The sequence below is a fragment of the Fistularia commersonii genome, chromosome 28 (genome assembly GCF_037954325.1).
Source record: "Fistularia commersonii isolate RoL2024-O1a breed Wild chromosome 28, RoL_Fcom_v1.0, whole genome shotgun sequence".
Lineage (NCBI taxonomy): Eukaryota > Metazoa > Chordata > Actinopteri > Syngnathiformes > Fistulariidae > Fistularia > Fistularia commersonii.
The window spans coordinates 6267694-6283266 of record NC_141311.1 but is presented as its reverse complement, the minus strand read 5'-3'; the positions used below and the strand labels follow the sequence as shown (position 1 = coordinate 6283266).

The 15573-nt window shown below is 40.5% G+C and overlaps 1 protein-coding gene across 2 annotated transcripts; it reads right to left on the bottom strand.

Moving 5' to 3' along the window:
• Positions 1-1037: 1037 nt before the first annotated feature.
• Positions 1038-10675, bottom strand: mafk (MAF bZIP transcription factor K). 2 transcript variants are annotated; one of them, XM_086176525.1, is made up of 3 exons: positions 10493-10675; positions 4817-4895; positions 1038-4706 (listed from the first exon to the last, which is right to left on the bottom strand). In XM_086176525.1, the coding sequence occupies exons 2-3, from the start codon at positions 4859-4861 to the stop codon at positions 4269-4271; spliced, it is 483 nt and encodes a 160-aa protein (XP_086032651.1). In that variant the 5' UTR covers positions 4862-4895; positions 10493-10675; the 3' UTR covers positions 1038-4268. The 2 variants fall into 2 exon arrangements, with proteins under 2 accessions (XP_086032651.1, XP_086032650.1); XM_086176524.1 differs by lacking the exon at positions 10493-10675 and adding an exon at positions 10104-10476.
• Positions 10676-15573: the final 4898 nt, after the last annotated feature.

The window sequence follows — 15573 nt, the reverse complement described above, 5'->3', positions numbered from 1 at the left end:
TTTATTTGAAGGTACAAAAACAGACACAGCAGATCTATTTATGGGAATAATTTACCATACTTTATATCAGAGCAGAGACAGATTTTATTTGTACATTATCGTAGTCCATTGAGAAAACATGTAAATAAATGTAAGCAAAACAAAAATAATTTAGGTGTTTTTTTAATAAAATTACACAAATCAATGAAATAAATAGATCTGAGCAAAGTAATGACAAATTGCGACGGTTACATATTCAGTTTATGCTGCCTTGTTTCTGTCCTTACAGACAGTCTTTAAGCCTCTAACATGTTGCCATGAGACTATAACAAGAAAATTCCATTTATATAGTACTAACTATGTTAGTACTGAAGTATTTGTTTCAGAAACTGCTGCTCTTCTACTAACATTCAATGTAATTAATTTTTTTTTCACCTATATCCATGTGCTTATCTATATATGTATATAATATATTCTTGGCTCCAATAATGTCTGAAATTATAAGCAAAACCTCTTCCATCTACATGACACAAATTAAATACTCTGTAGCTTGTTAGACTGGTGAAACTTGGATGTAGAAGTTCATACACTCAGGAACATAGTTTCAAAAGCTAATTCTAAATTGACGACCATTAAAACCAATTCAAGATGTACTAGCTAACTTTTTTTCTGCACATTTTCATTGTTATGGCTCATATAAAAATACTTAATGCATATCATGGGTGAATTGAAGAGGAATTATGCCTTTTAAAACAGGGGTAGGGAGAGCTTTGCAGTTCAGTGAACATCTAAGATTCTTCCCGTAGCCAGTCTAGTATGCTCCAAAGTGCTATCTGATAGCGTCATTATACATCATCTTTAAAAACTTTATAATAATCAAGCATATGAGCAACATGGGCTGAAATATGAATGGATGAGTGGTGGGCCACAAACATACAAAGTACTTATTTTGCCTGGAGAAAATTTTGTCAAGGAGTAAGTCATGCCATGTTAAATTATACTGTTTTGTGTGATGGAAAATATTTAAGGAATGCAAATTTAATGCATTCACCAAACACTTGAGATTTGCCAAATTTTTTTATTAGCCTTTGAGCTTCACAAGCAGTGGTTGCTGTCATGTCTTAAAAGTTCTTATGAAAATCAAGCGGTATTTTCGTGATAAAAAAAAAAAAAGTGCTGAAAAATGACCAATGTAAACATGAAATGAACACACACATTTCTCTGCCTCAGGCTCCCTTCAGGCTTTGAATAAGCTATTATCATATTTCTGGGCGCACAGTCTTCAGCAGCGTTGGAATTGTGTTCAGGTAAGCTTTCTCTGAAGTTATAAAAGACTACCAATATCATTGTTCAAGACTTTCTACATAAAAAATTGGCATTGTTTTTAAAGGAGGAAAAAATAATATATAAATGGGTTTACAATTTTAACCCACTTTTAGGATTTAATTGTAACTAGTTCATCTATGAGTGAAGCCACATAATCATAAGTTCTAATCAAAACTGATGCTTGTAACAGCCAGAAGCCTCGAGCCCATGCTTGCCTTTTCCTTCTACTCTTCTTTTTAAATGTGCTTGATTCTTTTCAATTTCAGATATTTGTCAAGCAGTAAGTGGTAGACTCAAATAAGGCACAAAATCAAAACTACAACACGTGTTCATCTATACTCCAAATACATTTTCAAGTTGGGGGAAAAGTAAATGTGCTTTTCTCCGGCATCATCAACTGTCAGCAGTTAATTATTGGCCTATAATGATGAAGCAGCCTGTGTAACCGTATTTATCACCTGCCTGATTTGTGTGTTGAACAAAAAGTATGTGTGCTGAGAGGAACTATTCGTGGGGCATAAATACTCACAAGAGATTTAAGTTATGGGAATAGTTTTCTCATTGTAAATGTGGATACAACTTTCAGGAAAAAAAGGTCAGCATCACCATAATCAGACTTAGAAGAAAGATTACATGATCACACCACTCCCAAGATAGTAACATAAATATAGAAAAATATGTAATATATATTTATATTTATATAATGTATATGCATATAAAACTTAAGTATCAGGAAGAGAACATAGGATGTATCAACATAGAAGTGAAAATACAAAAAAAGAGTAAGAACACAGCAATGCCCCTGCTTCAAAATCACAGCAGGTTGTACAGCAGCAAAGTTCCCCGTACTGTTCTTTGCAGCTATGTAACAGGGGAAGAACAGTCATGTCCTCTTAGCCAAGAGAAAATCCTGACATGAACAAAATGAAAATTGACTTCACTCCAAATTAGGAATGGATCCTCTGTAAGAATGGCTTGATTTCAAGTGAATCAACATATTTAAATATCTCAAAATGCACAAAGGAGCAAGGTTATTACTGCATTTGGTTGTCGCGACACCGCTTTTTCTAGAGGTGGGTATCAGGAGTTTTCTCGCAGAAGAGCGTGTCAAAAGCAAAAAAGTAAATAGCTAGTGTTTCAGAGTTACCAACACCGGCAGCAGCACTTCTCCGGACCCAGCAGTAGGAATGATTTCTATCTGGACGGAGTTCGTAATGTAAAGTGACAATGGAGGCATGTCTTCTCTTGTGACAAATGTAAAACTGAGCCTAAAGTCCAAGTCTGTAATATACAGGAAGTAGGTTGTATTGCATTTTTCTTGTCAGGACCTCTTATTTTCACTATATCCAATATGGATTACCGAACATAGAAGCAAAATAATACCCAGTAAGTTCTGTAGTATCAGACAATATACCTCAATCATATCAAGTTTGATTTGCAGGAAGTGGTCACACCACACTTAATCAACATGCAACTTATATCAGAAATTGCTCAATAACTTTCACTATATCGCTCAATTTTAGTATCAAAGATTGAAGCGCTGTGTGCGATTAATTTATCATTTTCTTTTAGACTGTAACTGTACATTTCCCACACAAGTGCTACAAAGAAGCCTCACAAATCTGGCCCCAAATACTCCGAATCATCATCTCACATCTAATTCTACAGTACCTATTAAAGAGTCATTCTAATCATTAGAAAACAATTTCCAAAAACCTTTTTTTTTAGTATGTGTATCATTCCTCTATTGGAAATTTTGATTAAATTGTAATCAGAAAAGCCCCATTTTTCAGCACTTACAGACTGAAAGGTGTCTATTTATGCATTTGGATGGATTAGCTTCACTAATGTAAAAGATGCATGAGAAATGCCTTGCAAAAGTAAATCTGCTTGACAAACCACGGTTGCCACTAAAGAAAGGGGGGAAAAACACTTTTATACCAATATATTCAAGTTCAGCCTATCATATATTTAACAGAGAGAATTTACACTTCTCTAAAGAATATATCAAATATTAATAGAAATCAATCAAACCGAAATCTCCAAACATGGAAGCCTTCACTACAGTATAAGTACTGCTCTCTTCAGGCATTAATTCCCAAATACAAAAATATTCAATTTCACATGAGGAGGCCACGTAGTAGAACTTAGAAGGTAACAACTTTGTCATTAACAGAGTCTTTTAGCTGAGCTCTGTGGTCGGCTGCATCAGCAGCCAACGAGCTCCATGTATAAGAGTTTTCACCTCAATCCAAAGCAACAGGTGGCTCTCAAGTCTTAATAAGCTTTCCATTGAGAAAACTAATCTGTGAAAACATCTGGCACTGTGTTTTATTGGGCTTTCGGAAGGCATCTCTGGAGGGACTGCTGGTTATTGAAGAAGTTTACTCAAACAGACGGATCTCAATTTGCTAAAATGACACGTGACAGAATCATTTGAATAGATCACGCACGGATCTGTTTAAGGCAGAGTTTGAAAAGCTCAGTTATTGTCAAAACATTTGTGAATGTGCCTTTTTTTTTTATCCAGAAAAAAGAATTTGGCTTCAGCTTTACTGTCACAAAATGTATGTTCTACAATAATAGCATTAAAAGCTGTCCCAGGTTAGTGCTGCCACAGTAAGGCTTCTCTGAGATTTTTTTTTCCCCACACTGGATTGAACAGTTCTAAAGTAAAACAAAATTTTGCTAACAGTACAGGAGATCAGGCCGTAGAGTCCTGATATACTGCCGGTGCTGGGGTTGGGGAGCAGGGTTGCACAGTGCACAGACAATGTAAGTCAAAGAGATAGAAGGAGGGACACAGAGCTGTGAATGCAGCATAATATCACATAGAGCTTGTCATCCCATTCCAACCCCCAGTCTAACTACTGAGCTTCCTCTCAGCGCAGGATGAATGGGTTCAGGCTGGGTCAGAACCAGGAAGGACCAGGCAGGAGAAGCAGAGCCCAGTCCTGTCATCACTAGGAGGGGGCTGAGAAAGGGGTTGGACTGGAGTTGTTGTGGTTTGTAGACTTGACAATGGTAATGACGCTTGTGGTGGCAACCTTGCCGGGCGACAGGGGCCCTCGGGTCACAGTCCGGGCGAAACACTGCAGGGCCTCATATTTTGCTCTTAGGGCATCCAATTCCAGCCTCATGCTTGCATTCTCACGGGCCAGCTTGTCCACTTCCTGCTGCAGCTCAATTTTTTGTCTTTCCAACTCTTCCTTCTGGGTGACACGTTTGATGCGGCAGCTCGCGGCGTAGCCACGGTTTTTCAGAGTTCGTCGCCGCTGCTTCAACCTCACAACGTCCTCTTTGGTTAGCCCACGCAGGTGTTGGTTGAGTTCCCGCACAGACATCGCCACCAGCTCATCATCGCTGAGTGCTGGGGCATTCTCCCCTACCTCCTTCTTGACCTTAAGAGGCAAGAAGAAAAGAAAAAAAAGCAGTAAGTGAGGACCAGCAGCAGCAGCATGCCCACTGTCTGGATACTAGGCTTGAGCAATACGCATCACCTCGGACTTACCTTTAAAGCTTTGCTCGTCTTGAAATTAGTCGTCATTCCCTGCATGCAGACAACTGGCCAGGATCTCACAGAAGACACGCTGAGGCGAGATAAAAGATTTCAGTCGAATCAAACAAAGCGATAGAAACAACAACCTGGTTGCAAAATCAGTGTCCCGAACTGCAGTCTAGTGCTTGCAAACCATTTAAAGGACACAAACAAAAACTAACCTTTCAAAAAAGATATGAAAATTTCTGTTAGAATTATCCGAACTCTGCATTTCTTGCTTCCCTTTGACTTGAATCAACCTTGATTTCTACCTGTGCAATATATCTGTTTATAATTAACCAAACGGTAGAGGGGGCTTTAAATTGACGTTTTTTTTTTATAATTTTCATTGTCAATATCCATGATATTCCCCTAGTCGCCAGGAGATGGCAGTATAGCCCATTTAAACGCAAACACCAGGAAGAGTCGCTGTATGGTTTATTAAAGGAGGAGGATCTTGACAATGTAGTTCACAAGACCAAGCAGGATTAGAAACAGGCAGCCCTCTCTTCACACAACTCAGTTTGAGCCATTTTAACAGTGCAGTTTCAAGAAAAGCCTCCCTGTGCTCATTACAGCCAGGCACATGCTTTCCAGACCACTACCAGAGCCAAAAAAAGCCAGGGCACTGAGCTGGGAGGCACACATCCCCCAAGGCTCCATTTCAGGACCTGCAGACCAGGCTGACTACAAGTGCACTGTTCCATGCTCAACTGCTACCATGGTAACACCCTGCGAATGGGCGTGGGAGTGTGAGTCACATGGTCACCAAAAGGGTAAACAAGGCTCATTCATAACCACAGTACAGACCATACATAGTACAAGAAGCATATCAACCATGTAAGCTGCAAATGCAACACAATCCAACCATATTTTCTTCCCATACTTCCTCTCCTATGTATATGTTTCTGCTCCAATGTTTGCGCAAGGACAGTCGGTCCAGTCCACGTTGCTTCCCAACCCAACTGTAAAACACATCAGTATAACATTTACAGTTATATTGAAATTGCTGAACTTTACGGGGCATAGATACGCATGTGGAAAATTCCTGGAGATGGAGTGTCACAGAGACATAGTTTCCTTTAGAGTCACTGATATATTTTTGCTGTGAGACAATGCACTCTATCAATTTCCAGCCCAGTCCCACTGGTTAGATCCTATTACACTGGGCTTTCCTGAGCTGCTCTATGCCCTTATTTAACTCTGCCGGATATATTTAGCACACAGCGCCGAAACAAATTTCTGCCAGCTAAACAATTTAAGTAAGCTTGCGATAAGTGATACTTCAGTCAGGCAGCAAATACACACAGTCATGTTAACTGCAGTTTTCAGGGAGGAAAATACTCCGGGTGTGGCTGTTTGGTTTGCACGTGTTTCTGAATATCCGAAGGACATAAATATTAATAATACAGCGCTTTACAAATGCTGATTCACAGATGATCCTGGAAAGCAATAGTGCCTTTATTCATTTCAGCATTTCATGGGACATGGACATTAGTCATTGCTCCAATAATAGCTTCAATTCCACAGTCTCCCTTTGTTTTTGTCTCAGAGGGACACATTTCATCACATCTTGACTCAGAAAAATACCATTTACAAAAATTAGGAGAAACAAATAAACTACAATATCATCTGCTTCCATCTCTGATATCACTCATTTCATAAAACATGCGAGAAAAGAATTGCGTAACTGAGCGATAGTTTAAAACAGAAATGCAACATTCCTTCCTCAGCTAAGCTGGTCCAAGTGAAGAGATATTGCATCAGCAGGGGTCCCTGGGTATATTCCTTTTTAAGATCATGGAAAAGCTATGTGGGGGGCCCCCTCTCCACATACAAGAGGCCCCCGGCTTGAACCCAGAGGCCAGGTAGTATCCCTGAATTTCTTGAGGCATCAGCTTGTTTCTACAACATTTTTAAATCTTCTTTTTTTCCAATCCAGATGCCATACTGTTTTCCAGAAAAACAATAATTATATCACACTGCCAAATTCACTCCTCATTATTTTCACACAAACAAGAGAGGCATAATCCCCCCCCCCCCCAAAAAAAAAGGAAACAAAATCAGGGCGTCTCACTATAATCAAGAAAACAGCACATAAGAGGGTTTTCATAACTGTAAGAAAGGGAGTCTGGGAAAATACCTCAAAGAAAAGCCACAGATGGCGGACAGAGAACAAAACCACATTCCTGAGTGAACACACATGTGCAAACCCTCACATGCAAGCATGCAAATCTTCACTGGAGAGAGAGGACACATGCAGCTTAAATATGTCCTTCGATGCACTCAGCGGTGGGGAGGGTGGATGGGGGGGTTAGACAACCCCACTTGTAAAACAACTGCAAAATTCACACAATGTCTGGAATTCAGAGGCGTCTCACATCTTTCACTTGCCCTAACAAATCAAACACCGCCAGCGCACTCATGTGAGGGCAGTCAATACCTTTCTTTGTGCAAAAACATTGTCAACAAAATCCCCTTTTCATCATCTCACTTCCTTGTTTTTCCACACAGTCGATCATTTCACTCCACAGAGTGATCCCAGGAAAGTGACTAATAACAGACAATTATTGAACTACAATGTAATAACCTGGCACTTGAATACAAACTAACTTGATGTGTGCAAAAGATGTGGTTGTGTTTTGTCCCTTTGCTTTTTTTTTTCACGGCAGCGTGATATTTGAGGTGGAAATCAGGAGATTTCTTAGTTGTCGGACTACCTGTGCGCTCTGTATGCACATCTCTTTGAAAAGGAACCGGCACTTCCAGGGCTTTTACTGATCATTTCAAGCTTGTTATTGAGTGCCAGACAGACTACAAATTTGTTTAAAAACTGCTCTGGGTCTTAGAAGGGAGCCCTCTTTGTTTGAGGTAAGATGAGACAAAGCCGGCTTTGGACCATCCACTCATTGATGCCATATGTTTATGTTTTTAGTGTCAAGCATCTGGTCACGTTCAAGGCCACGCTTCGGTGCTGCAGGTATATGAGGGGCCCGGCTTTGTCCAAAAATAAACACCATATTACCGACATATGCATAGATGATCAATGCAAGGCTTTTGCTGTCTGGATTCCTTGTTTCTTTTAGTGTCCCTCGCTTCTTGTTTTAACTCTGAAATGGTTTTGGCAGTGAGCGAAAATGTGACAAAAAGCTTGTCTTTATTTTGTAAAGGTGGAGAGATATTTCAACAGGCCGGGTCTGCGTTTTTGCTCTTTCTCCAGCGCAGCAGATTCGGTGGGATATTATGTGAAGGAAACGGGAGAGCATAGCTGAGCAGTGAGTCATGCTGTTTACTGGTAAAAAGCGACGACCAGCGGCAGGGAATCACACCCTCCCGATCTGACGTTTCCTGGAAAATCCCGTTGTTTCACGAGGAGGAAGGAAAAGTACAGAAAACCTTGGAAATGGCTGGCATGATCACCAGATCTTTTTTTTTGTGCGGAAAGGGAGGAGAACTCACTGGATATCTGAGGAGAGGCTAGAGAAGCTGAGATTCAAAGAAATGTCAAGAATGCACACATCTAAAAGTCTACCTTGATGTTTCTATATCCAAAAAATAAGATAAAAAATATCCTTTTTGACTCAGCAAAAGCAAACAAATCTGCAGAGGGAGCAGGCTAAGGTGACAGTTTTTGAGTTCCAATACAATCGGGAGCTTTCCAAGAATAAACAACTGAATCAGCAAACCGCCTCTGGTCAGAAAACAGCATTGGGATTTCCAATAAAACAATAACTTGTCCAATAAATAAGTGCAACACACACACACAAATTAAATGAAGTATAGTTGCAAAGAAATGTGTGCAGCAGGCCTCCAAATGGCCTGTTGACACGCTCAGAAGTTTGCATGAGTGTTTACACAATGTTTGGCATTTGCAGCCGTGGTGTATAAAATAACTGCCCACCAAAGTCAATTATCAACACGAGACATCTTTCTTTTTTTCCAGTAAGGAGCAAAACACACAACGGCGTACATGTTCCCTGTGAGTCATTGCATCGCCTCACCACAGCTATTTCACTTTCACAATACTCGACCGCAAAAAAAAAAAAAAAAAAACAGTGCATTTTACACAACATTCATCCCCTGCCACCAAGCAGGGAAATGAGAAATAACCCCAAAACTGGTGACAGCTTAAACTATATCCTGTGTCTCTGGGGTCGGGGTGGGGGTGGGGGGTGCTTCGTCATTGTCAGACAATTGCGGTGGCCACGTATTAGTCAGTCACTGCTACTTCTCCATCCAGAGAGGGCACCATCTCTTTGGAGAAGGAACCACATGTTAACCTCATGACAGAGCGCCGTGCCCACTTCCACTCCCACAAGACCTCCAAGTGCAGCGCACACATGTGCACCCCACCGGAAAACACCCAAAACAAGTCCTCTCAGACATCAGATCGTGACATTTTGAAATGCAAGTTCCCCTAAGATAAATAAATTCCACATGTTAATCGGCATGTTCTTCTCAGAGGCTTACGTCATTTAATAAAAAACAAAACAAAAAAGGGTTGTTTTCCAGGAAAGCAGCTGACGACACAACATCCGAATTTCAAAGGTTAAAATGCAAAGATGATACAATCATATAAGGACATAAAAAAAAGCCCAGCGTGTGCTGAGTGAAACACGATTTCCAAACTCTTTGGGAACAGAGAGATAAGATAAAGCTTGTTCCTCGGCGCTGGGGGGGCGAGATGATGTATTGTTTGTGGAAATACGCGCTCCTCCTGCTGTTTGGTGACTGCTCGTTTCGCTGTGTGGGCCAACCGGCCCTGGTGGTCTGACTTCACATCATGCCCTTTGTCCTACATGTCTAAAATGCAGACCACGTGTTGTGTCCAATGTCAAAAGTAGGCTGATATTCTGATTACAAACAACACACGTCAAGTTCCGGTGTTGACAACATCATCCAACATCATATCATTTAGTTACAAGGCAGAGCAAGTCGGGTTGTTTAACTTCCACTTTCCCCTGGAAGACCAATAGTGACTCATGGAGATTTATAAACAAATCCAAACAAATACAAATAGTTATTTACCCACCCGGTAATGCTTTTTTGATGATTTATAAAAACAGTTGGCTTTACACCCATTAACTTTCACTTCTTATACAACTGGTATTGTATAATTAGTGATCGTATGTGTGCGCACGTCTGTCTATGCGTGTGTGTGTGTGTGTGTGTGTGGGTGTGTGTGTGTGTAAAGAGATGTCTGTGCTCGTAAAAAGGGATTGGGGATTAAAAAGAAAACGGAAGTTTGTCGGTAACCCACTTGTTGATATTAGAAAACACAGGTAACCGAAGGCGCCAGGAGCCGGAGAAGAGGTCATTCCTGCGTCCGGCCGCGTCCCGCCGCGCCGTGGGTCACTTCTCCGAGAACCACGATCTCTTACAAGGTAAGTCCAGCGCAACACGTGTCCACACGCCCCACCACCCCCCACCCAGGACTGATCCACGGGGAAGAAAAAAAAATCCAATCCGACTTTCAGAACTGGGATCGAAAGTTATCCTTCGACGCAGGGGGTTCGCGGGGACGGAGCGCACCGAGGTGTCAATCAAATCCGGGGAGGAACGTCAAAGCAACCCCCCCCCCCCCATTCCCTTACACCCCTCCCGCAAAAAAAAAAAAAAAAAAAAAAAGAAAACAAACAACAACCTCACCTCTGATGATGCGGGTGTCTGTGGACAGGAATGCGTAAAGAAGAAAAAAACTGGCAAGAGTAGGTTTCCTATCCAGGCGGCGGGGTCGGCGGACTCGGTCGGCGGGCTGAGCAGCGTCCGGCGGCCGGCGGGCGACGCGTCCTCCTACTCAATTCAACTACAAAACAACAACAATGTACTAACATTCCACGCTCTGCTTCCGCAAGCGCTCACGTCACCGGTTCCTCGTGACCGCCCCCTCCATTCATGAAAATAACTTTCTGCTGACGTCAGTCTGGGAAGGGGGAGGTGGGGGGGATGGAGGGGGTGGAGGCCATAAATAGAAGATGGACACCGCTGGTGACTGTTTTTGCTTACTTAAAAAAAAAAAAAAAAAATGTTAAAAGTCAATGGATTTGTATACGGGTGTGGATAAATTTCTCAAGATAAATTTTTACCACTGGAGTCGTCAACCTAGTTGTGCACTCTCGACACACACCTTTGCACCTCCCCTCTGAGCAGACTCCATGGTCGTGTCTACACTACAAGTACTCAAAAATGTGCATTAACGGAGGGGAGGGGGAGTGGATGCAGTGCAACCTCCTCCCTCTGTCTGACTTGGGAGCAGCAGCATTCCATTCCTGAGGAAAGTATGCGGTGTAGCAGCCCAGGAGTCACAGGATTTCTCTTATTTTAACTGCACTGCTGTCAGAGGTTATTTTGGGTAATTAAGTACTGAATATAAATATGTGAAGTCAGAAGCCTTTTAAGGACCGTGCTCTATGGGTTTCCTTCTTCGTTTGTTGGAGATATCAGGAGGCCCTTTGCCGCTGAGGTTGCTTCAGACTGTGCTGCCTGTTAAAAACAGATGCAGTGTGTTTGCACTATAAACACTGCAGGCTACGCCGTTCAAAGGCAGAAAAAGAAGAGGAATACTCACTTTTTATTAAAAAAAAATGATACCCAGACCAATGAGCTGGGGGGGTTGATTTTAAAGACCAGTATTAATCTGGGAGGTTTTCATTCAAATGTGATTTTACCAGCAAAACCTAGATGTGGGATTTGATGAAATAGGACATTCTGATTCTTTTTTTTTTCCTGAGGAACAAATGTACATTATAGACATCTTCAAATGCTATGGGTAAACATTTTGGTCTATTTCTGTACATGGAGTAATGACATTGAAAATCTCTATTAATTCACTTAGATGTGCAGATGGTACACACACTGAAGAAAGAAACTATTTCTGTCAGGGGAGTGAAACGGCCCATTACTAGTTATGAAAACAAACAACATGTACTTATTGTAGGGCTTGTGGTCTGAGTGTTTGAGCTGCTTAATTGGCAAAAACAACTGGCGTTTTGAATCTGTTTTGGGTTACTGTTCAGTTTTAGCTACCAAGGCAGTAATCATGGACATAAAATATGCAGAACATTCTCACAGATTACAAAATCTTAAGAGTAATTTCTGATGGTATTCGAATCAGTTTTGCCAGGTTCTGAATTGATCGTGCTCTTAAATCTAGACTGTATGCTAAGCTGACTAATATCTTTACAAGTGTCTCTTGCCTGGGATTGCTGCCAGTCACTTACTGCAGGTTGGCTCCAGTATTGGTTGCTGTCATGCTTTGTAGCTGGTGACTCAACAAATAAATATCTCCCTCTGAACCACATGTGGAATCAATTGTTTACGAGAGATGGCGAGCCTGATTCTTTTATCTGCACCAGAGCATGTTTCACACATATAATTCATCCGATGAGTAACTCCCCCCCCCCGATCTGGCTTGTGCCACCCTCGTGTTGACAGCAAGCATCAATGCGTGGTTTCCTTTGCGTCGCATTACTGCGATGACTCAGGCATCATTTGACGCTCAGACGGAACCGCTGTACTGTACAAGCCTTCCAGATGTTTTCACATGTCAGCGGCGTTTACGCGTCTGCATCTTTTCCATTGACTTCCAAGCTATAACGTTTGACTTATTGGGTGCTTGTTTTTATTTGTGAGTTTGATGTCTATTTATAAATACATCAGCATAACTGTAGCACTGATTTGAACTTTTTTCCATTAAAAAAAAAAAGATGCAATTTTAAGATACTAAAACAGATCAGATTAGATTGTACTGTATGAAATACCCCATGTGTACAGATAGGATTAGAAAAAGTGCTATTAAAATTGACTGGATGTGACATTAGATTAGAGATCAAATTTGGACTCATTGTTTTTTAATCCAGTAATACACTCTATTTGTTTTTTATAGTAAAAGTTATGTTGACACATTAATGATGGAAAAAAAAAAATGTTGCCCGTGGCATCTTTGTTTCTTTGAATCGATCTAATGAGAAATGTTTTATCCTTCTTTTGCCCTGGAGAAGTTTATTATACTGGTAAAGTCATCACCCTCCTCCAGGATCAATAATGGGTGGGATACAATTTATGATCACATCTCATTTGCCAAACTCTATGAGAAAATGTAAGGAAAATCCTTTTTTTTTTTGTTTTTATGTTCTATTTTTTTCACACTGCAATGCAGTAATGGAAATACTGGGTGAGAACTTCAGATGGCATTAAGATTACATTCAGTTACTTTACACTTGTTGCTCCTTGACCGCGATGTTCATGTTAATGAAGACTCGCTGAGCAACTAGGAGTTTGTACTTTTGTTAATCTTACAAAGAGGAACTGTTTACATTTTCTATATATGATGTGTGAATAAGGGGGATGGGAGGGTGGAAAGATTTTAAATGGAGTATCTGAACTGTATCTGATCACGCCAAGCCGCCAAACCCTAATTATAATTGAAACAGATATATTATCAGGGATGATGAGAAATGCAATTACCACAAAGCGAAAATGAATTATTTGTGTTTATAGAATTAAGTTAGATTTGATTGGATGTGAAGAATTAGATTAAATGAGATGGCTTGGGGGGCTCAGTGAAGAAACTGCTCATGAAATCCCTAATGAACTACACTGAAGTGCTTGCAAATGTTGGACGTTTCCTGCAGAACTTTAGGAGTCAGATAAGGACAAAGAAAAAAAAAACAACATGCAGAATCTCTACCGGACCCGTTGGAAAGAGTTTGATCAGCCAGACATTCAGCTTCCACCCAACTACTGTCCATCTGGCTTTGGTGCATGTAGATGACCTGAAATATACCCCCTGTGTCCAACTAAACAAAAACAGAAACGCATGTGTGGCAAACTTGTCCAGGCTTTCATGAAAATCGTGAGGTTGTGGGGTCTGGGTACTTTCAGACCGTTTTGGATTACAGGAAGTAACACTGAGTGACTAATCTTGCTTTTTTTCTGACTCAGACTATTGAACTTAGAAATGTGATCTGGTTAAAGGGGCCCCTGGCGCAGATCATTTCTTCCCTTTTTCTTTCTAATGCCCAAACTTTAAGAGAGGAATGGACTTCTCAAGTGTTTTTTTTAGAGATTTCTGAAACTGGTGCGGTCAGTTGAGAAAATATATCTTAATGGCCTCTTTTACCTTCTTTACCTTGGTGTTTTGCACTATCCAGGATTCGCAAACTGAAGCACAGTGCCAGCTGCATGATGTAATTTTAACAGTTTGAAAAAAAAAAAACAGGAAAAAAAGCTTTTCCAGATTTTTTCGACTTCCCATATGACAGAGGATTTAATTTGGAACATCGTCTGAACATTCCACTGACTTCACCAAAATGTGTTTCATATGAAAACACTTTACGTAACCAGCTGGCCAGTCAGAGCTGCATGGAAATACTGTAACTTGTGATGGCAGCAGCTGTAGCCATGGCACACTTGATATCAGGTTCCTCCTATAATGTAGCAATACAGAGAAACATAGGGCGGAGTGACATTTGTTGAGATATCCGTTAAATGGAGTGGGAGAGAGCAACCCTGTTATGATGTTTTACAGTTTTTTTTCTGGGGTTAGCAGTGTTCAAAGAATGAACATGTGTCTTTGCCACTGACCATGGGTGGGACCACATGGACGTTAAGGGTGGTAAAGCCGTGACGCTCTGTCTTTATTTCCCCTCGGGTCAAAGATGATTTTAGAGCACAGAGCCAGTTGTGGGGACAAATATAGACAGGATCCGCAAAATCGTGGCACCCTAGAGTTCTCCTGCTAATTTTATGATTTTATATCAACAAGTGTTAAGATTGACATCAAACATCATGACATCAGTGTTGTTTGGTTTCTATGTGAACTTTGCCGCTGCTGTGTTCCCCTTAACAGTTTTGTAATGTGCAGTATCATAAAGTTCTGCTTTTTCCTCTGGCAGTTGCAGCTCTTGAAAAAAAAAACACAAATAAAAGCTGTACTTGATGATAATTTTCTTTGGGTTTTTGGTTTTTTTCTGTTTGGTGTTTTACATATTTACACAAATGATAAAATTCTATTCTGGTCAAGTTCAAGACTTTCCAACCGGAGCTTAGAAAACATGTGGGAGTTGAATGGACGTTGCTTCCACCTAGTGTAGACATAAAGGAAGTCAAACAGAATTCACATTTATGGCACCCCTCCCTCCTCCCTATTCAACATAACAGTGTTTCAGGACAATAAATTGATAATGAAAAAACACAACAGATATTTATGTATGTGTGTCTATTTTCTGTATGGTTGTTTCAGGATAGATTTTAAGATCTTATCTATTACCAAGTCAGCCTTGCCCCATGTTGCCCAACGCATCTTTTAGTGTCCCACACCCAGAAATATGCACTTTCCAGATTGTTCCAAAGTCTAGTTTGACTCATAAAGATGACTGAGCATGTGTAGACTGCGCTTCTATGGCCTGGAATGCAGGAGATCAGTGATCAAAAAATCCTTCATTTTTGTGAAAAAGACTTTTGAAATATAACAACACTGTTAATGCATATTACAGATTTGTCAGGTTTCTGTTATGGTTTTGCTGTTTTTATTCCTTTTTCATGTTCTCGTGTGGTCAGCGGTTTATATATAGTCACTCTTGAATTGTGAGGCCATATTTTTAAACTTTAAAATTTAACTTTTTAGTTAACAACAATCCGGGAATCATCTTTTTTTACAGCTTATGGAAATACTCAATCTGATACAGGTGGTATTTATCAAAGTTAAATATTTTTCAAGAGTACAAACT